This window comes from Parasteatoda tepidariorum, chromosome 3 (assembly GCF_043381705.1).
Source record: "Parasteatoda tepidariorum isolate YZ-2023 chromosome 3, CAS_Ptep_4.0, whole genome shotgun sequence".
Lineage (NCBI taxonomy): Eukaryota > Metazoa > Arthropoda > Arachnida > Araneae > Theridiidae > Parasteatoda > Parasteatoda tepidariorum.
In genome coordinates this window covers 45,816,882-45,838,291 of record NC_092206.1, presented here as the reverse complement: position 1 = coordinate 45,838,291, position 21,410 = coordinate 45,816,882, and the positions used below count along the sequence as shown (strand labels likewise).

At 27.0% G+C, this 21,410-nt stretch overlaps 1 protein-coding gene across 3 annotated transcripts; it reads right to left on the bottom strand.

The window, feature by feature from the left end:
* Positions 1 to 209: 209 nt before the first annotated feature.
* LOC107456217 (GA-binding protein subunit beta-1) lies at positions 210 to 21,409 on the bottom strand. Of its 3 annotated transcripts, none has more exons than XM_043051016.2 (11): positions 21,254 to 21,409; positions 18,945 to 19,074; positions 16,828 to 17,025; positions 15,763 to 15,927; positions 12,916 to 13,282; positions 12,214 to 12,291; positions 9,330 to 9,449; positions 7,834 to 7,961; positions 7,248 to 7,341; positions 5,449 to 5,528; positions 210 to 527 (listed from the first exon to the last, which is right to left on the bottom strand). In XM_043051016.2, the coding sequence occupies exons 2-11, from the start codon at positions 19,050 to 19,052 to the stop codon at positions 366 to 368; spliced, it is 1,500 nt and encodes a 499-aa protein (XP_042906950.1). In that variant the 5' UTR covers positions 19,053 to 19,074; positions 21,254 to 21,409; the 3' UTR covers positions 210 to 365. The 3 variants fall into 3 exon arrangements, with proteins under 3 accessions (XP_042906950.1, XP_015929505.1, XP_015929506.1); XM_016074019.2 differs by having other exon boundaries at positions 20,972 to 21,367; XM_016074020.2 differs by lacking the exon at positions 21,254 to 21,409 and adding an exon at positions 20,533 to 20,983.
* Between the last annotated feature and the right edge of the window lies 1 nt (position 21,410).

Sequence of the window (21,410 nt, the reverse complement as noted above, 5' to 3'; positions counted from 1 at the left end):
TTGGAAAAAATATAAAAACATTCTTTCTGTTTGAAATGCTAAAAAAAAAAATAATAACAGGCAAATTACAATTGAATAATTTTGAAAGAATATGAAATGAAATATTTATAAAGAAAAAAAAACTGAATAAATAATTATTTATAATTTGGAAAACGTCTGGTTCGCACATAAATTTCCTTAACAATTTCACGAAGAAGAAAAACATAGTGTACAACATAAAAGCATATTTATTTGCTTTCATAGAAGTAAAAATGGTGATTGCACAACATATTAATGAAAATAATGAATTATTTAACAAAATATTTACAGAAGAGATATACAATAAATTCTGTCACAACAGATAAAACCTATTCCAACACCAAATATTACTGATCCACTTTAGGAACAGTTTTCATCTGTTCCAGCTGTTTTTTATACTCTTCAGCCTCATGTTGTTTTTGCATTAACTGTGATTTATATAACTCTGCTTCTTTTTTTATTCTTTCCAACTCCTTTTTCAGCTTTGAACTTTCATCTTCTTGTAAGTCCTAAACAAGAAAAAAAAAAAAACATAAGTTTGAATTGAAAAAAAATCTCAATCGATCAAAAAAATGAAGTTGGATAATACAGTGAAAGATCTATGTAACACAATTCTCCGTAAGCTACACTAGCTTTATGGTTTTAAAAAATTGAATGACATTTGCAGTTAAAAAAAAAAAATTCTATAACTAAACATGAACAGAGTTGCCACAGAAAAAAAAATTTCAACAAAATAATTGCTTTTAGTAGACTAAAGCATAAAAACAGCTGCCAAAAATTATGAAAATAGTTGCCTAAATAAGAGCAAAAATTCAGAAAAAATAAGACTAAAATTTTATTAAATGACTTAATTGTCATATACCATGATCAATTTAGTCAAGTTGGTGGCAAATATGATAATTTTATACAAACGTTAGTGTTCTAGCACTAAGTTTTTATGTAAAAAAAATTAGTACATTTGCAGAAATACTTTTAATTACTAGAATTCATTCAACAAAAAAAAAAACTTTTTCTTTAAAAAAAAAAACATAGCTTTTCTAATAAATTTTCCCTTTTATCAATAATTGATTAAGCATATATATATNTTTAACTATACACACACACACATTGTGAAAAGTGATTACTAAAATTCGGAATTCATGCATTGTAATATCATATTAAAAATTAGGGTTTTTAAAATCATGCAGAATTTCGCAGCAATAACCGTTGAAAAGGCGATAGAGAAACGAAACAGACTTTTGATGTAAATTGAACAAAACTGAACTGAGCAAATTGAACACATTAAAAAGTGGTGTCTAAAGTTTGCAGTTCAAAATTTTTTAAGAAAAGAAATACAGTGTATTCAGAAGATCCCATGGGCCTTAGGCTTTCCACTCAATTTATGTTAAAAAAAAACATTGCTAGGAGTACAGAAAAGTCTCCCAATAGTCTCTTTTTCCTGAAAATAATTGCTTTTTTATTCATTTCAGGGAAAAAAAGTTGCCATAGTCGTCTCATGCTGAAAATAGTAGCAAATACTTGCATTTTAGTCGCCAGTGGCAACCCTGCATCATATATAAACTTTTTACATCACTTATTTAATTATTTACTAAAACGTAAAAATTTTAAAAGCTAAGCAAAAAAAAATTTATCATTATTTTTTTGCTATTGTTAGTTCTAATGCAACAGAAAATTTCAATTTTTTTTCTGTAAATACGAAATACTTCACTGCATATTTACGGTTTTTAATTATATGTACCAAAAATTTTTTTTAAAGAATTTTAATCCGTTCCAGAGAAATATTGCCATACATGGTTGGCAAGTTTATGGATAAGTGAAATGATCTATATAACACAAAACTCCATAAAACACAAAACCCCAGCTTCGTGTTTTTTGAAGTTTGCATATAAAGGTCTTCTTTTGTATGTCAATTCTTAATTATAATAAAAAATTCAGCTGTTATATAAATTTACATTATTTTTTAGTATATTTTCGTTAGAATAGATAATTATCTAATCCTCTATCCTAGATAAATTGCTAGGCTAAGATTGATGTATTAATTTCTTGGTTCTTTATAACCAGGACAATAAAATTTCAGTTACACTAGGCAGACTGAAATTTTTGCTCAACATGATTTCTCATTAATAAATTGAAAATTCTTTAAAATGTTAGCTGATGTAGTATGAAGAATTTTTTAATGTTATCAAAATCATAAAGTAATGTAGAACTTTAAAAACATATTTAGAACAATTATAATGATATTAAATCAAAATAAATCTTTCATAGCTAAAAAGTAGTTTTTGTAATTAATGGACGAAAAATGCCATCACTGGATAACAATACAATTCCATGTGTCCCGAAGCAGAATCGTGGTGACACTGTTGCAAAAATGTTACAGAGTTCTTGCAGAAAAATTTTTCATTTGGGAAATAAAATAATTTTGGTTTTCTGCAGAAATTATCAAAACATTTCCCCCCTTCAAAATTATGCTCAAAAGATGCCTTACTCACGCATCAGAGGAAAAAGAAAATGCCCCCTGACTTTTCTATTCCCCTCAACTATTACAGGGTGTGTAGCCAAATTATTCAACAAAAAATAAGCACCTTTTAAGCACTCTAATAATATTTTTAAGCACTTTAAAGGAATATCATAATTAGGCAGGGTTGAAAAGTTTTTGACAATTGACAGTTTTATCTGGTTTTAACTGTAATGTCAAAAAAATTCTTTTTGCATTATTTTGGATAATTGTCGAAATTTTTGCATCATGTAAATCGAATGGCGTTTTCATAAGCTGTGTTCTGACTATGCGCTGAAATAGGTTGGGGAGGAATTAATTGCGAAAACGTTGAATAGGAAATTGTGAACAGTGTCTTTCTGAATAATTTGTAGGGAAAATCAACATGGTAAAGGAAAAATCTCAATTTGGAAAAGGGAAAATTAAGCACTTTTCAAAAACACCCAATGAAAAAAGCACATTTAAGGGCTTTTAAAAAACGGAAATCGAAAATAAGCACCTTTAAGTACTTTTTAAAACGCTACGCACCCTGTGTTAATGATATTCTCGCCAGTTTGTGAAAAATATCAAAATTATTATGGCACACAAAGTACAAATCACAGATTCAAGAAATCACACAGAGACGTACTTTGTTTGCGCTGATATCCTCGTTAATCCTTGCAGTGTTTCAATCAATCTTCGGACAGTTATTGGTACGAATTTTCACAATTGAAAAAAAAACGAAAGAAAAAAAAAAGAAAAAAAATCTTACCTTTTTTTTATAAAATTTTATTACATGCCAAACTCAAAAAATTTATTTGATCATTTACTTTTAAAAAGGACATAATCCTTTTTATCGCTAGTACTACTCAAATTCTACGGTTTTTTTTAAATTCTAATTATTTGTTAGTTGATATTATTCCAACGTAAAACTTGAATTGCGCATTTAAATAATCACTTTTTGACATGCTCAATTAATCCTGATAAATATTGCAAATCCATGTAAAGTTTTGATTATATTTCCGGCAGTTATTGATATTGATTTTCACTCCGTTTTTAAACATCTCGATATATTTCCAACAGTTTGGGAAATTCAAATCCCGTAATTGAATTATTAACGTAATGATTATATTGATTTTTTTGGGCAGTTATTGCTATTAATTTTTACATGCTTTTTAAAATCCGATATTTTTAATACAACATTATTTATTACAACAACCGAATCTGGAAACTAAATAAGCATTTAGTGTCCTCTTTTTGAAACATCTAATTAACATGATTTCGCCATAGATCTTTTTTTCAGTAGTTACTGTTACAGATTTTACGATTTTGATTTTTTTTTGTATACCATAATGATTTACAAATTGCGAAAAAGGAAACAATTAGGGTGTTTTTCCCCTTCCCAAACTGAGAGCATATCCCATAATATTAGAATATAAAATATATTATATATTCAATTAAAACCCCATTCATATAAAATAAAATTGCATATACTATATATATATTTTAAACACGTTTCTGTTTCCTTAATTAAGTCTAAAATGTATATTTATTATTAAAAATATCTTGTAGAAAGACATCAGTGCTAGTGAGGTTTGTTGTAGAAAGCTTGAAAAAATTATGCCACATTGTCCATATGTCAATGGATTGAAATACGATAATCTAAGCATATAGTTTAATTTAGCATAACCTAAGCATATAGTCTCAAAATTTTAAGGGATATAACTTGCTCACCAGCCTTAAATATCTGTTCCCCAATTTGGAGCAGGTAAGATGAAGTTTCAATTTTTAATGTATAAATTTGTAATTGTCATAAATAATTTGCATGTTATATAAATCTACATAAGATTGTAAGCTGGTGTTATTGATATATTTTCAGCAATTTTGAAAAAAAAAAAACAGTCTCAATATGAATTTTGATGTTCAGATACTACTAAATTAAATATTGAAATTTAAATTATTTTTCTTAATATTTTATAAATGCTATGAAAAAAACACTTTTTTGTTGTCACCGAACCAATTTTTAAGGTTTTAACTTTACGTTAAAAAACTGTCAGAGAAAAATTAGCAACAAACAAGGAATATTTGAGGAGGGGGAAATTTTTTTCACACACAGAGAGATAGAATTTATTTTAAAGCTTAATATTTATCACATTGAGGATTAATTGCACAGATTATAGAGTGAGTCAATGTTTCATTATGAGCCATCATTTATTTGGCATATAAAATCTTAGAATCAAAAGTTTTGAAATAACAGAATTTTTTAAATATATAATTTTTTAATATAAGTAAGTAAAATATCAAAAATAGTTAATATAAGTGGAAATTTTCATTATTTTAAACATTTTTATTGCTTCAAAAATATGTACACTGAGAAAGAGAAACTTTAGAATTTATAGAGGGGAAAAAAATAAAAGAAAAGAAGTTTAACCTAAGTTTAGCAAATGGACGAAATAGGGCTATTTAATAATATGAAGGAAAAAAAACAGTTTTGCTATGCGGAGAAAACTGCAGCTTAAAATATGACTTTTTACATGCAGAACTGACAGTGGATTATAAAGTGCTAATATGCCATGAAGAATATAAGACCATAGCTTCAAATCACTGCAAGATTTTCCAATATTACTATTTTATAACTAACAATTTTGAAAATGGAGTTAATTATAAAATAAAATGAATATTTATATAGAAGAAACAAATATGAAATAGAAAATTGGAGAGATTGATTTGCTTTTAACAAATGCTATGAATAATTAATAGGAAAATTAAAAATAAATAATTAATAAAATTAATTAATAAATAACTAATTAAATTAATTAAAAATAAAACCCCAAATAAGATATTATGTCCAGTAAAAAAAATCATTTGTAAAGAAAGTTTTTTTTATAACTTTTTAAAGCCATTTTTGAAATTCCAGAAACAAATCAAAATGCTTAATATTTAAAACAATTACTTACCGTATTCCCATTACTTATCTGTTTATCTTCCTCTCTTTTGACTTGACTGATTTTCATTCTTTTAATGGAAGGATTGGACTCTGTAAAAATGAGAAACAGTGAAATTAATTTCAACGGATATATATATTTTAAAACAAATATATACAGATTGCAAACAAATATATACATATACTAATATATAAAATACAGATTTCATTTTTTTAAATACACTATTTAATTTTTTTACAAGTGTCTCATTCTTTGTATAAGTAATGCTCAAAATACTCCTCAAAGCTGAAATATTGAATCTTGTTTTTCATAATTATTTAAAATTAATATATATATATATATATATATATGTATATATATAATCCTTAATTTATATTGTTTGATTTTTCAAATTGAGTATTTTAAAACAATGTAAATTTATCTCCAATACATATCAGAAAAATTCTTGATAAATTAAAATGAACTTAACAAAAAAAAGGGGGGGATTGACTAATGTTATGAAATGTAGCACATTTTTAGTTAAAATGTCAAATTTAGAATTAAATGTGGATTAAGTAAAAATAAATATATATAGTAATCAATTTAGCTTTAAGTACATAATAAAGTATTACAGTAGGGAACCGATTATCCGGAACGATCGCGACCATCGCTATTCCGGATAACTGATTTTTCCGGTTTTCTGAATAGCTACAAAAAGCCGTTTTTTTAATGTTAAACCCAACTAAAAAAAATTTTTTTTTTGGAAATAATCTTAAAAAGAAGAAAAAACGATGGAGTAATACACTAATGGTTATTTCCAAAATGATGGTAAGGTAAACATCTTTCAAAAAAGAACGAAAAATCCTAAAATCTTAAGAGGAAAAAAAAATTTTTTTTTTTAAATGGCGGGAAAATTTATCGAATTTTGTTCCGGTTTTTTGGTTTTCCGGTTTTCTGATTTCCGGATAACGGGTTCTGTACTGTACTTTGAAATATTTTTTATCCATAGAGTAGATATTGTGTTTAAAAAAATAAGTTACCTTATAAAATTAAATATTCCTAGAACAGACATGATTTCAATAGGTAACAGTCACTGTATTAAACATGGAGTACATCAAAAATAACAAATGATTTAAAAAATCCCATTATTAAAAAAGAAAAAAAAAAAAAAGGGGGGGGGGATATTGAAACATGATTTGCTGAGTTCTAAGAAAACCAAATATTTATTCTTACTGAGTTTCAAATTTAGTTACAAAGCTCGTTTCATTCAAACAAAAATTTAAAACAATGTTTACAGATGCATGTTACATCATTGCAACAGTTTTATTGAAAATATTGCTCAATAATTATTCTCAGCAATCAGCACCATCTATTGATGAACCTTGCAACTAATTTGAAAAAATGGAACCAGAAAAACATTTTCTGGTTTTCGAAATAGATATCATTTTCATTTTTAACTATCACCGTCATTTTTTTCCTTAGTTAATGTTGAAACTCCTCGCCACTTTTTTAAACCGCCTAGCATAATGCTAATGGTTGACAATATAATAAAATTATAGTGGTAAAAAAACAAAACAAAATAGAAGTGTGCTTGCTTGCAAAGAGTAGAGAAATTATTCAAAACAAGGATAGCAAATTATTTGTTCAGAACTTGAACTAATAATTTGATAACTTAAATAAACAATACCTAGGCATTATATGGAACACAGGACTTTGATGGTTATATATATATACATATATAGAGAGTGAGAGAGATAATATATATATATATGTATAGGGTATATATAGTTAGATACATATATATAGTTAAAAACTCAAAAAGTTCAAATTACCAGTGTGTTGATTGTTTAAAACAACTATAGGGGTTTGTGGTGATGAAATAATGGACGGTATGCGAGTTTGATCAGTTACAATGGTTATAACCCTCTGGAAAGAAAAAAAAAAGAATAATTACTATATTATTTATACATTTTAAATCAATAAAGTAAAAAAAAAAAACATGAAGTACATAATTTAAGACATATTTCACAAGACTTAAAAGAGAGCTATTTTATTTAAAAGTTGTATTAGAGAAGTATTAGCAAAAAATTTTAAATTTAATAAATTTTCAAATCATTATATACATCAATATATGCAATAAAAAAACCTTCAATTATCCTGATAAAAAGTCTTCATTTACCATTGTATTTTCTATAGGAACTTAATGTTCTCTAATTTTAATTGTTCCAAAAAATGTCGTTCTTTAAATTGGTAGCTAATTTGAAATCATGAAAACTCTATATAGATTATAGGGAGAGGAAAAAAATCTGCCAATAAATTACAATTATTTTTTCATAAACAAATAAGCTAAGTTCAAACAATATAGGAAAAAGAAATTAATTATAATTTTTTTTTAAAGAATTTTACAGATAATATTACCTGGTGTGAAGGAGTAGTACTGGTGACAGTCGTACTTTGAGTGGATTCCGGAATGGATGATGTATTTAATGAATTATTATTGATGTTTTGATGCTTCTTAACAAACCGCAGAGCTAGTTTTCCCGCTTCTATAATGGCAAAAATAAATAATTACTGCTGGATAATTGTGAAGCAATAGCATAATAAAAATTATGAATTTGGTTAATTTTTTTTTCAATGCATTATTAAACGAATTCCAAATATTTTAAATTTTTATGAGAAAAATTAGTATAAGTTTCACACTCTTCAAATAGGCATATCAGATGGAGAAATTTAAACTGACAAGGGCTTCTAAAAAATTTTTTTTTAAAAATTATAAGTATTTACAGTTTAAATTGGACTTCATTGACCTTTTTTCTTCAAATTGGCTGTTTTCTAGAATACAGCTTTGGAGAACCTTGGTTGCTCATTAAATAAAATGAAGTTTTCAATAAGCAAGGTTATCAGCTGGTTAATAACTTATTCATACACTAAACCTGTCATACTGATATCAAACTTCTAATGTATTTAACATTTTTGCATTCTTATTTTGACAAATATTTTTAGCTTTCAGGAGAAGATAAGAGGCAAATTATCGCATGGACAAAAAAATAGAAAATTTTAAATAATACACACATTTTACAAAATTCATGCATGAAGTAATTTTGATAGGAAACAAAAATAATTACCTAATTTTTTTTATTGATTCATATAATATCAGGGTAATGCAAGGAATAACATACCAGATTAATGCCACCGTCATTTTGCTAATATGTACATGCTCTTTTGTTGACATCTTCCAGACTTATTTTGCACAAATATAAGCAAGGCTAAATTTTATTAATTTTGGGTTCAAAGCATTGGTGCCTATATGCTTGTTAGCCAAAACCATTGATTTTGAGAAGAAAAAATATAGGAAAGAAAATGGTGTTAAACCACACAATATAAATATTTCTGTTTTGAAAAATTTTAGGAAGCAAATCGGTCGCACAGATCTGAATGGCTAATTCTGATCCCAAAACTGAAAATTACTTAACTAGGGCTGCATAGCATGCTAAATATTTTTTAAAAATGAAAATTAGTCATGTTAAATACCATTTTGTTTTTGATCACTCTGAACTGTTTTCCTTTATATTTACAACATTTTAATCCACAAATGATATAAAATTCAAATCTTGCATGAACTTATATTACGGGGACCAGAAAGCAATATCGTTTCACAGCATTAAATATTGGTTAGTCATAAAAACCAATTCATTTTCGATCCAGCATTCAAAAGCTATTGCTAATGAGGGTGACTACATTATTGATTAAAAATAAAATCTTGATAACAAAAATCAAATGCACCAAAATTATATAACTTTCCAGCATTCCTAATAGATACCCTTTACGTTAATCATTTTATTAAAACTGGGACATTATGATAAAATTAAATTCGTTGAACACAATTCACTTTTATAAATTTAAAATTAGTATACCAGTAAGTGACACTGTCTGTCCACCTTCTAAAGCAGATGCAACAATAGTACTGTTATCAGCAGGGTGCATTGTTATACCATTCATTTCAAGCCACTGTAATGCTTCTGATGTAGATATAGCTACAAAAGATATAATTGTTAAAATGGTAAAAGCATGAAAAACATTATTTTTTTATTACTTTCTTTAAAAAAGTCATGAAATTAATGATTGTACAAAATTATAACAGATATTTATAATTATTTGTAGTAGAGTAATACAAAAATATTTTATTAAATTGATACTATAAGTAACTCAACTATAAGTAACATACTCTTAGTAACAGTACAAATGAAAGATATAAAAAAAGACTTCTATGCATTTTTATCAATCACCTCCATATTTTATTTTATAAAAAGGAGTGAAGGCTATTTTTTTTTTTTTTACTTTCTTGTGAAAAAATATCTGTACAAATTTAAATCAGAAAAAAATGACTTAAGAAATACCCAACTTTAGTACTCATTACTAAAATATATATTGAATATATATAAACAGCACATTACCTTTATTGGTTTTTATTATTATTAAACTTACGCCAAAATAAAAACTTCTAGAAATAAAATTTTTTTTAAAAATTGAAAAGTAGATATTCAATATCTATTTAAAGATGAGACTTTTTGGACAACAGTAAAAATATTTTATATAAATGTTTATACAGGTTAATTTATACATATACAAAGGTGCTAACTTTCCAAATTAGATATCAGCAATCAGAAGTACAAGGACACAGAAATACAATCAGTGCACACGAAAATCAAATTAGCAGGATTTTAAGATGAAAAATATATATTACTTAATTTTATGTACCTATATTTTAGGGAATAATGCATGGATTGACTATGGGGAAAAAAAGTAATACTGAGATAAAGATATTAAATTAAAAAATTATACAACACTAAAACTAAATACAGTGCACTCCCGATTATCTGGGTTAATCACCGGGACAGGAAGCAGGGAGAATCGAAAAACACGTATAATCCGAAAACTCTTTTAATTAGAGAAAAAATCAATATCAGTACAAAAAATATAAAAATTACTGATATTTGCATGCTGTATAAAAAAAATTGTGTAATGTGTCTTCGTCATATGTTTTACACATGTTTTACGAACCGCAGTAATGTCACCGTAATCAAATCCTCCCATATAATCTAATAAAATTTCCACAGAGCAGCAGAAATAGAAATTGTACTTCCCTCATTTACTACATCTTCTGCATCAGTTACTATCATCACTATTTGATTTAACAACATAACGATGTCTTCATCTGTCAAATACTGGAAGTCAGGCTCACATGCATCACTTTGAAACCAATCTTCAAAATTTTCTTCGTCAAGAATTTCGAAACCTCAGATTTCTTTTGCCTGTTCGAGAATACTGTTATCATATTTTTCTTGAACATCTGAAGAAGATTGCTCATCAAGCGATATTATCTTCCTCCAAGATCGTGAAAAAGTAGACGATTTTACCTTTGACCATGCTGCTGATATTCGATATGCTTCAATCCACTAAGGAATATTGCTTCCAAAAATTTGGTACTGTTATAACTTCATGAATAAATTTTTTTTTTAATCTTTAAAGCGTTTCTCTTTATATAGTTCGTGTGACTCCGGAATGAGCACGGATAATTCGCAAACCGGATAATCTGCGCACGGATAATCGAGAGTGTACTGTATATTAGACAATTAAATTGATTAAGTCAATGATCTAGAATTCGGTAAAATTAAAGCTAAGAATTATTGCCTTTTTATCATCCTGCATTTGAACTACAAAAAAATTTTGCTCAAAGCATTTCAGATTCGAGTTAACGCTCTTTTGCTTTTCCATAAGAAGAGAAGATGAAGTTTTAGAATAGCTTAAATAAAGAAGAAATCTTTGTTTTTATTTTTTATTTCAATCAAATGTTTTTATTTATTGTTGAATAGAATTCTAATCTGTGAAAAAAAAGTATCTGTTATAGGAGTAGGACAAAAAAAAAAATATAAATATATATATATATAATAGATTCGTTGTAAAAACATTTTCATATTTTGGCTGTTAAGAAAATTTTTTTATTTCTTATTTTTATTAAATTGTTTTTTTTTTTATTGTTTTTAGAATTGTCAAAGGAGTAGAAAAAAATATTGTAGATTAGTTGCAAACAATAAAATTCCATTAGTCTTCATAGTCAAGGGAAAAAAACACTTATTATTTTAAACAGATAAAAATTCTTAAAAACTGTAATCAGAGTGCTTACCAGGTACCAGGGGGAAAAAACCATGACCTCAAAACAAGTTTGCAAAGCCCTTTCTTTGCCGCATTTTTTTTTTTTTTTTTTTACAGAAATTATTCAATTCATTTAAATGTTATTTAATGCATTTCATATTCATGTGATTAGTAAAAAATAAAAAAAAACAGAAGTTTTTTGATGGACCATTAACAAGATGTATTGCTGTTTTATTGAGTGAAATGTGGGTGACCTATTTTTCTGATGCACTGTACATTAATATAAACATACAGAATAATACTGCGTTGAAATACTAATTTTTTTTTAATTTTTGTTATATTTCTATACAATTTGACATACTGCACAGGGAGATTTGGCAGCAAAATTCAAGTAAATAAAAAACGGAAAGAAAAAAAAAGATTTAGAATATTATCTACGAGTTTCAATTCATCTCTTCTTCAGCTTTTCCCATAATTAAAATATGTTATGAGAAGACAAAGAAATAATAGCTAAAACTCAAACTGTTCTTTTCAGAGAGAAAGTGCCCAGATTTTTTAATTCCTATGGCGAACTCTGGTTAGACACTCCTAGTTATGATTTAAAAGCTATTACTATTGTAAAATTGTGTCAAAATGTGAACTTACATGCATTAGGAGCAGTTGCTTCCGCTAAAGCAGCCAAAGCTGTCAGCACATTAGTGCATCCTGGATCACTATTTTCACCTGAAAATTGATTTCAAAACAAATAAAAATATATTCAGTCACAAAATAAATTTTATCATTTAATTAACATTCAGAGAGGGAATAAAATTAAAACAAATAAAAAACAAAATTTCTTACAATGATTATAGTAAGAAATAAAATTAAATGGGATTAGATAAAGAAGAAAAAAGTTTTTTTTTTAAATACACCAAGACCTTAATTTTATGGTGGATAAGAATTAAAAAGAGATGTGATGTAAGAGTACTGAATGGTTTTCTGATTTGTCTACAATCCACATTGGCTATAATAAATGCAAATGTAGTGTCTCAATCGTATATGTGTTCTCGAAGATAAATGTGATGTAATGATTAGGAGCGGGAGAGGAAGTTTCAGCTTAACATCTTCATTGTTTTATAATATTCTAAAAATATTTTTAACATCTATAACCTATATTTATAATATATTTTACAAATTTCATAACATTTACTAAAATAATCCAATTTTTCTATAGAGAATTTTTCAACTGAAACCAATCGATTTTGTTATAAAGTAAAAGATAATGTAAAATAACAGTATAAATAACAGTAATACAATGCATCTCTCAAAAACGGAAAAATCATCAAAGAAGTTGCAAGTCGAACTCACCTTCAGAGTCACTAGAGCAGGTCACTTGTGTTGTTGTACTTGACCCAGCACCCATTTTCTGAAGATTTGCTAGACATTCTGGTGATAATTGCTCTGCCCGAAAAAACATCGGTCTTTTAACGGAAGGAGATTTCAATGGAGTATACTGGACATTTTTAATGTTACTAACTGAAGCTGGAGAACTTTGTGCAGAACTTTCATATTTCTTACTATCAGTAATATTTGCAGGTTCAATTCCTTCAGATTTAATAAGAAGAGGTATATTTATTACCTGTGAAGCAGAACCATTGTTGGATTGATTGACTTGCACAATTTTTACTTTTGTTGCAGTTGATTGTCTGACAGCTTCAGGATTAAGCATATGCTTCTGTAAATTGAAAATTTTCAAATTAGAATTATTAAATGCCTTATGATTGTCTAAATAAAACATACTGAGCAATTTGCTAAAAGGTTTTTAAATTAGTCCAAAGTTTTTTAAAAAAGTTGTAAAGTTACAATTATCTTATCTTTCAAACACACATTTCTTAATACATAACACTGGAGAAAATCAGTTTGCATTGTAAAAAAGCAGTTGATTGGAGTTGAGAAAAAGGTAAAAAAAAGAAATAATAACGCAAGAACTTTATGAAAATAAGTGGATTTTTACAAAATTTTTCTAAGATTAAAGTTAAATCAAGCAGCATGTATGAGTCTTGCTAGAAAAATTTTGTAAGATTCAAAATAGCTGATAATAATTGACAGAAACTTAAAGTAAATGAAAAAACACAGTTTTTTGGAAATTTATAAAAGCTTAATAAAACTATAATGCTTTAAATAAACTTTAATATGAAGGAATTCTTAGTAGTAAGTATGTTAATTTTGAAATTGGGACATGATATAGTAAATAATTGTATTGTTTGTTTTACTAAGTCTATATAGATAATGGAAAAAAACTAAATTAAATAATTAGTTGGTTTTTATTAAAATCTTTAATGGCCCAATGTGAATTCATATGGCACAAGTTTAAAGTGGTTTGCCAATTAACTCAATATGTGTTTTATATAATCAAAAACGACATATTTTGTATTGTTAAAAGAGCAGCCCAAACTAATAAAACACTAAAGCATTAAGGAATGAAGTAAAGCAATAATATTATAACATAGGCTAAAAACTAAAAAATTTTATAACAAAAAAATTCCATTTTGATCAGGTGGTAGCAATGCTAAAGTATCTTAAACTATTTTTATTCAGTAGATACAATATGAATTTAAAAATCTCTAATCATGCATGTTACATATTAGAGTAAATTAATCAAAAGGAATTTTCTTTTTATTCTTCATCCATCCATGTGGTGTAGAGCATGAAGCCATTCCACACTTCCTCTGACATAAGTCTTATTCATGAAAATGAACTCTTTATTTAAGTTTACACTTAAAAGATTTTTAGTATTTGAAAGTTGAATATAGATTATATCAATTTGCTTTTAGCACATTGATGAAAATTTTGAAATAAATTTTTCAACTAAAACAGGGATAATTGTGACAAAGTGAAAAAACCCAAAAATTTTATGCACAAAATACAAATATCAAGATATCAATTTATCAGATTTAACAATTTTTTGAACTAGCATTTATAATTAAATTCCCAATGAAGAATATCACCTTTAGAGTAACTGATTCTAGAAAAAACTTACTTCTTACAAGAATTGCGATATTGGAATTTAAAATCGTGTGAACATAAATCACGATGTTGGGTTTTAAATTTATGAAAATTCAAGTTGCAATAATGAATTTTTAAATTGTGTAAATATGAATCACCATATATAATTTTTAGACCAGGTAAATATGAATCACGGTGCATAATTTTTGGAACACGTAAATATAAATCAAGTTATTGGATTTTAAAAACGCTTGAACACGAATTACAACATTGAATTCTAAACTCTAGTGTAAACAAATTGCGATAATTAACAATTTTTAAATTGTGTGAATACAAATCAGGCATAACTTTTAAATCAGGTAAATACGAAAATCGATGTTTGATATTGAAATGTGAGTAAGAATTAGCAGATTCCAGTGCAATTGCAAATATTCAAAGAGACGAAAATCCTCCAAACCAAAAGAAACAAATAGGAGGAAGAATTACATGCACGTAAACGTCTCTTTAAAGAGATGTAGCAAAAGCTTTAAAATTTCATCAGATTATAAGTTTTTGATTTGCGGAAACCCACGAACTCTTGAGATACCCGGAATCCTGCAATATTCACTGAAAATCACATACCCTGTTCCTAGATTTTAAATCCGGAAGAATGAGACGAAAAAAAAAAAAAACAGAGTACAATCGCCCCTGCTAAAAAAAATAAATTATAAACAAGAAATTGTCACGTCTTTTGAAAAAAATCAAAGTGACACGGACCACATTTTTAATAAAAATTCCATTTGATTTATCACCTTACAAGAATGGGAAGAATTTTCTTTGGGAATTGCTAAAATACAGTGACAATGTTTAATGGTGACATAGATAATGATTTACCAGAGTTGGGGCACAGAATTTATGAAAATATTGCATCCATTATTTCACTCTAGTTAACAATCTTTTAGGAAGAATGAAACATTAGGTTAGGGGTGTGTCCTATATCTAATAGTGCATATATAGAATATTAGACAGAAAAGCTAGGTTGGTTTATTTTCAATATTATGCATGATTTGTTGCAAACAAAATTTAACTGTCATAATATACCATTGATACTGGAACAATCTTCAATACCCTCTAAATATTTTCATTTTACAAAACAAATATTTTAACTCAATTGTGCTACAAAAATTAAAACTTCTCACACAGATAAATATCACTTAGAAACAGACTTACAGTTAACAAATCAATCAAATCTTTATACATATTATCTTTTGCAATGTCCAAAGGCGTTTTGTCAAACTTGCTACAAGCGGTGACTGATGCATTACTTTTTAGTAAAGCTTTTACAACAAGATAATGTCCTCTTTCTACAGCCCAATGCATTGGAGTCATTTTAAGCTGGAAAAATAAGAAAAAAGTAAGCACAATTTGTCAAAATTCATTTGAAACTTTTCAAATCGTAAGTAAAAATAAGGACACAAGCTTATAGACAGGGTTGGGTAAATACCCGATGGGTAGGGTATTTATAATAATTTGTTCTTTTCAAAGCATATAAACACATGATTTGTCTTGCTTATAGTTCAGAGAATATAACTAACTTTAATTTTCAAAAATAAACTTAACACTTACATGTTCCAGAAGAAACATTTCAAAAAAGTATAAATACTTAGAAAAGGAGCTACATTGTTGCATTAAAAAAATAACGTAAAATGGCTTGCACAGTGTGTAATGTAATAAATTAGGCATTTTTCGAGAAGATATAAATTTTCTAATACAATGGGATAAACTAGATTAAATAGAAAAAATCCGAAATAAGCACAGAGAATAAGTTTATTCATAAATTTAATTTCATGAAATTAAATTAGTTTAAAATTCAAAAATATAGTTTCATTAAATTAAATTAGCTTAAAATTCATGAAATTTGTTGAACAAGCAAGTGTCATATTATTTAAAAAATAAAAATGACATTGACCAATATTTTTAATAAGAATTCCATTTAATTTGTCACATCACAAGAATGGGAAGAATTTCCTTTGTGAATTGCTAAAATATAGTGACAGTGATTTATCAGAGTTGGGACACAGAATTTATGAAGATATTGTCTTCCTTACTTCACTCTAGTTGGGAAGAAAGAAACTTTAGGTTGGATGTGTTTTCTATATCTAACAACACATATATTAAAAGAATGTTGAATGTTTGAAGAAATTTTAAAGTTGTTTTTTCTTTTTTTTTTTATAACGAGTTTTCAAATTTAATATGAATTATAAACTAAAACAATAAATAAAAACATAATTCTACCATGTCTTTAGCATCAACTTCAGCTCCATGACCAATCAACAATTCCACAATTGCTAGATGGCCCTCTTGAGCAGCTATATGTAAAGGAGTTTTATCTACTTTTGTCCTGGCATCTCGACTAATGCCACCTCTTAAAAGTACTTCTGCAGTAGCTATGTGACCATATTGAGCTGCCATATGCAGAGGTGAGGTGCCAAGCTGAAAAAGAATTTTATTTTATAAGAATGATATAAATATGTCTAATGTTTCTCAACATAATAATAAGCGAGAAGCATTAAATTATAGTGATCTAGTTTTATTTTTTTAAAAAAGAAGCACAATTAATAATTTTCTTTTGATGTAAAATTTTTACTTTAGCAAAGACAAAAAAAAAATTCTTTAACAAGAGAATACTAATTATCGTGTTAAAACTTATTTGTCTGAAAATGTACAAAATTTTTACAAATTCTTATCCAACAATTTTAATTTTGTTTCTTCAAAAACATTTAGCCTTTGCACCATAAGTTAAAAGGAAAGAGCAAAATCGCAACTTTAAAATATGGATTGCAGATTGCTCAACTGATGAAAACAATAGACAATGATGTCAGCATCATTTAAGATTTTGGAGTCTATTTTATTGATATTTTTAAAAGATACAGTCAATTCGCTATAACTCGAAGTACGATAACTCGAATATTACTATAACTCGATTTTTTTATGAGGTCCCGACCCTTTTATCTTCAATTCCATGTTAATTATTCTCGATTACTCGAATTTTACTCCCTTTAACTCGATTTTTTTTGGATCTTTGAAAGCAAGAAAAAAAACCTAGGAGCTGATATCTTGCCCCTTCCTTTGCAACACACACACTATGTCTTTCGCACTCTTCATGGAGAAGATAAAGCTGTCCCTCTTGAAGTATGTGAACAGTGGTTAAGTGAAACGTTACCAAATTTACTTCAAGGATACAGTTAAAATGATGTTTTCAATATTGATGAAATGGGTTTATTTTTTAAATGTCTTCCAAATAAGACTATGATGTTTAAGGATGAAAACTGCTCAGGGGGTAAAATGAGCAAGGAACGTTTGATTGTCCTAGTTGGAGGAAATGCGTCTGGGACAGAGAAATTGCCCTTACTTGTTATCGGAAAAAAAGCGAAATCCCCGATGTTTCAAGAATGTAAAAACGCATCCTTTGGATTACAAGTCTAACAAAAAGTTTTGGATGACATCAGTTTTATTTGAAAACTATGTAAGAAAATTGGATCGGAAATTATTCGCTAAAATAAGAAAAGTGATACTCTTTATGGATAAATGCACAGTACATAGTGATCAACCTAATTTGAAAGCAGTAAACTTGCAGTTTCTCCCGCCAAACACAACAGCAAAGTTGCAGCCGATGGACCAGGGTATAAAGTGCTTCAAACAGACTTAGACTTATAGTAAATGGCTTGTCAGAAAAATGATTAATAAGCATTAATTAAATAATCTGACAATATTTTGAAAGTCCAAAACCGAAACTAACGGTAAGTCGAACTTCCGATATGTCGAAGTTTTTCGTCAGTCCTATCAGATTCGAGTTATCGCGAATTCACTGTATTATTTTTTTATATGTGTTTTCTTTCCTTTTTGTAAGAGATGCAAATAGTTGATAAAAGCTGGAAATAGCTTTAAAAGAAAAAAAAAATTTTTTTCAGTTCTGCTGTTTGATCAGTACAGAATTGCTTTTAAAATAATGTTTGAAGGAAACACTATTTGTGATAAACCACTTTTTTTATAGCATTAAAAATTCTCAAAAATTCATTCTTTTGCTTCATATTAATAAGAGTTTAGTGGATATATTTGAAGTTGAATAATAGTTGACCAATGTTTTTTCTTCAATTATTTGTCTCCCATACATCGTTAATGGTTCAATCTTGTTTTATTTTTAATTGGGAATAAAGTAAGTACTTCTTGATAAGACAAAATGAAATCCATTCAAAAATTAAGATGAAATAAAAATAAGAATACTTTAAGATTAAGAAGTGTATTTCTATTATTATGTATACTATTGTGTGCAAATACTTAATCTAATAATGATTAAATATACTAATCAATTCTACAATAATAAAATCATTATGTGTTGTGAAAGAACATACCCAATCTGTCGTGAAAGGGGCGCCATTTGTCATAAGGAGACGAACTTCATCTGTTTCACCAAGCTTGGCTGCCTCTAGAAGACGTTTTCCTAAGTCCACAAGGGACATGTCCAAAACAAATTACAAACCTCTGAAATATATATATATATGTTACTTTTATATAGCTGTAAAGACAATTTTTTATTTATCTTAAATATTTCTAATAGATAACTACTATGTTTGTTTCCCTTTACCCAATACCAGTAATATAGCTAAGCTTTAATTAATTTTCAACTCATTTATATAAAAAAAAACAATTTGGTCTCCGCCAATTTTTTTGGCCTAAAATTTGGAATTGGACCAAATCACTATTCATTACATCCCTATTTGACACATACTAAATTTTATTGTTTAGAATGTAATAAAACAATTTTGATTTATAGATTGCTGAAAAAGCTAATTTAAATCAATTTAATTTAGTGATATGAACACAATAATTTTTAAAGAATAATTGTCAAAAAACTTAACAAAATAATTAATATTTATTTGATACCTATAATACAAACAATCTAACGTAGAGACCAACAATTAATTTTAAAATACAAGTAACTCTGAAATAGGAACCAAATCATGAGCTTGTAATATTTAATTAGCAATTTCATATTGCAAATGGAAAGTATTAAGTTATGTACAGTATTTGGACAAATAAAAAGCTTAATTATATGCATTAAAAATATTTTCTAAGATAATCCAAGACAGGGGATAAATAATTGAATTTATTTTTAAAATAATTTTAGCATTTCAAATTTTAATAAAGCAATACCTGTCCTATAAAGACATGCATACAATTTTAAAATCTTATTAGTTAATGAAATCAATGTAAATATTTATTATAAGTATATTTCATAATACTATAAACATAAAAAATCATAAAATAATATAATAGAAAAGAATCTTGTACCACAAAACAGAGATCATTAATGATTTGATAACTAAAAAACTGATATATCTAATATGTGTACCAGTGCCAGATTACTTTAAACTTACTTAAACATAACATGCACACAAACATAAACGTATAATCAGGAAATTATGTACTACCTTACATTTAATACATGAATTAACCCAGATAAAATTGATTCATCTTGGTAGGTACTACTTGCATTTCTCTACATTAGTTCTTAATGTTAATATGACAAAATATTACTTTGTATCACGGATAATGATTATCTATCATTCTCAGAGTTCCAAGATATTTATAAATTATTCAACAACTTTTATAATGTAAGAGAGAAAATTAGTAAGCTTGCTTGATTATTATTTTTCATTTTAAGACTTAAATTGGATAACATGGTTTGAAAATGTGATCAGATATCTATCTATAAGAGATTATGAATAGAATACAATTAAAATTAACTCTTTACTAAAATCCTCTTCTGTTTGAAATTATAACTTAAAGTTGAATACCTAAATAGAACCATTTTAAATTTGCTAAAAACTGATCAGTAATATATAAATGTGAATTAATGCAAGATAAATTATAAATTAGAAGCAATTGAATGACAAACATGAATGTGTAGTTTTTTTTTAAAAAAAAAAAGCTTTCTACCTGATGTATCATACATAAATTATTGCATTTTAACTGCAAATAAATTATATTTGATGTATCTCAGTACTGCCCTTTCTTTACAAAAGCTCATTATAAGGCGAAGCTTTACTACGTATCACAGATAAATGATTTTTTTTTCGTTCTCAGCAATTCAGGACATTATTTATAAATTATTCAACAGTTTTTATATTAATGTCATAGAAAGTAAGTGGGCAACTTAGTTTAAGCATTTTCTATTCTATATTAAATTGTGTTCTTTTCAAGCAGTAAAAATAGATAGCAAAGTTTTATAATATGATAAGATATATGGTTATCATTTTACAAAACATAATTTAAATTTTAATTCACACTTCCCTAAGAACCCCTTCTGTGTTAGAAAATTATAATAAAAAAATAAACAGTTCGTTCGGTTTAGGGACTCCCGGATCCGGAAGTATACCTTTTGTTTTCCGGAAGCACGCGACTAGGTATTTCCTTCGAAACCATGGGCGCCATCAAAACGAGTTCCTGGGAATTTAAACTTGAATACCTTTTGAATTTCAAACAATTCACTAATTTAAATTAACTTCACTGTGATGATAACAATACAGTCGTTGTTACGCAATCTTTTCAGAGTACGGTTGTCCAAATGTTTTGAGAATTTTACTAGAGGAGTGATCGTTGAATTTAAAAGGAATATGCTTAACAGAAGAAGAAAAAAAAACAAATCTTAAAAACTTACTGAAAATTTAATTAAAGCCTAGCTAGAGTTTTAAAAAACATTCTACTAATTTTTTAAAGTTCATAACCGTTTCAAAAAGTAGTTTTTTAAGATGTTTTTTACGAATTTCATTTCTCTTAGATTCAAGCAAATTTTGAATTCCCTGTAACCGTCTGGG

Coding starts and splice junctions, on each gene's coding strand:
- LOC107456217 (XM_043051016.2), bottom strand. CDS start 19,052: ATGTCCCTTGTGGACTTAGGAAAACGTCTTCTAGAGGCAGCCAAGCTT. Junction 13,283..15,762: donor ATTTGATTGATTTGTTAACT/GTAAGTCTGTTT, acceptor TTCAATTTACAG/AAGCATATGCTTAATCCTGA. Junction 528..5,448: donor AGATAAGTAATGGGAATACG/GTAAGTAATTGT, acceptor TTTCTTGTTTAG/GACTTACAAGAAGATGAAAG.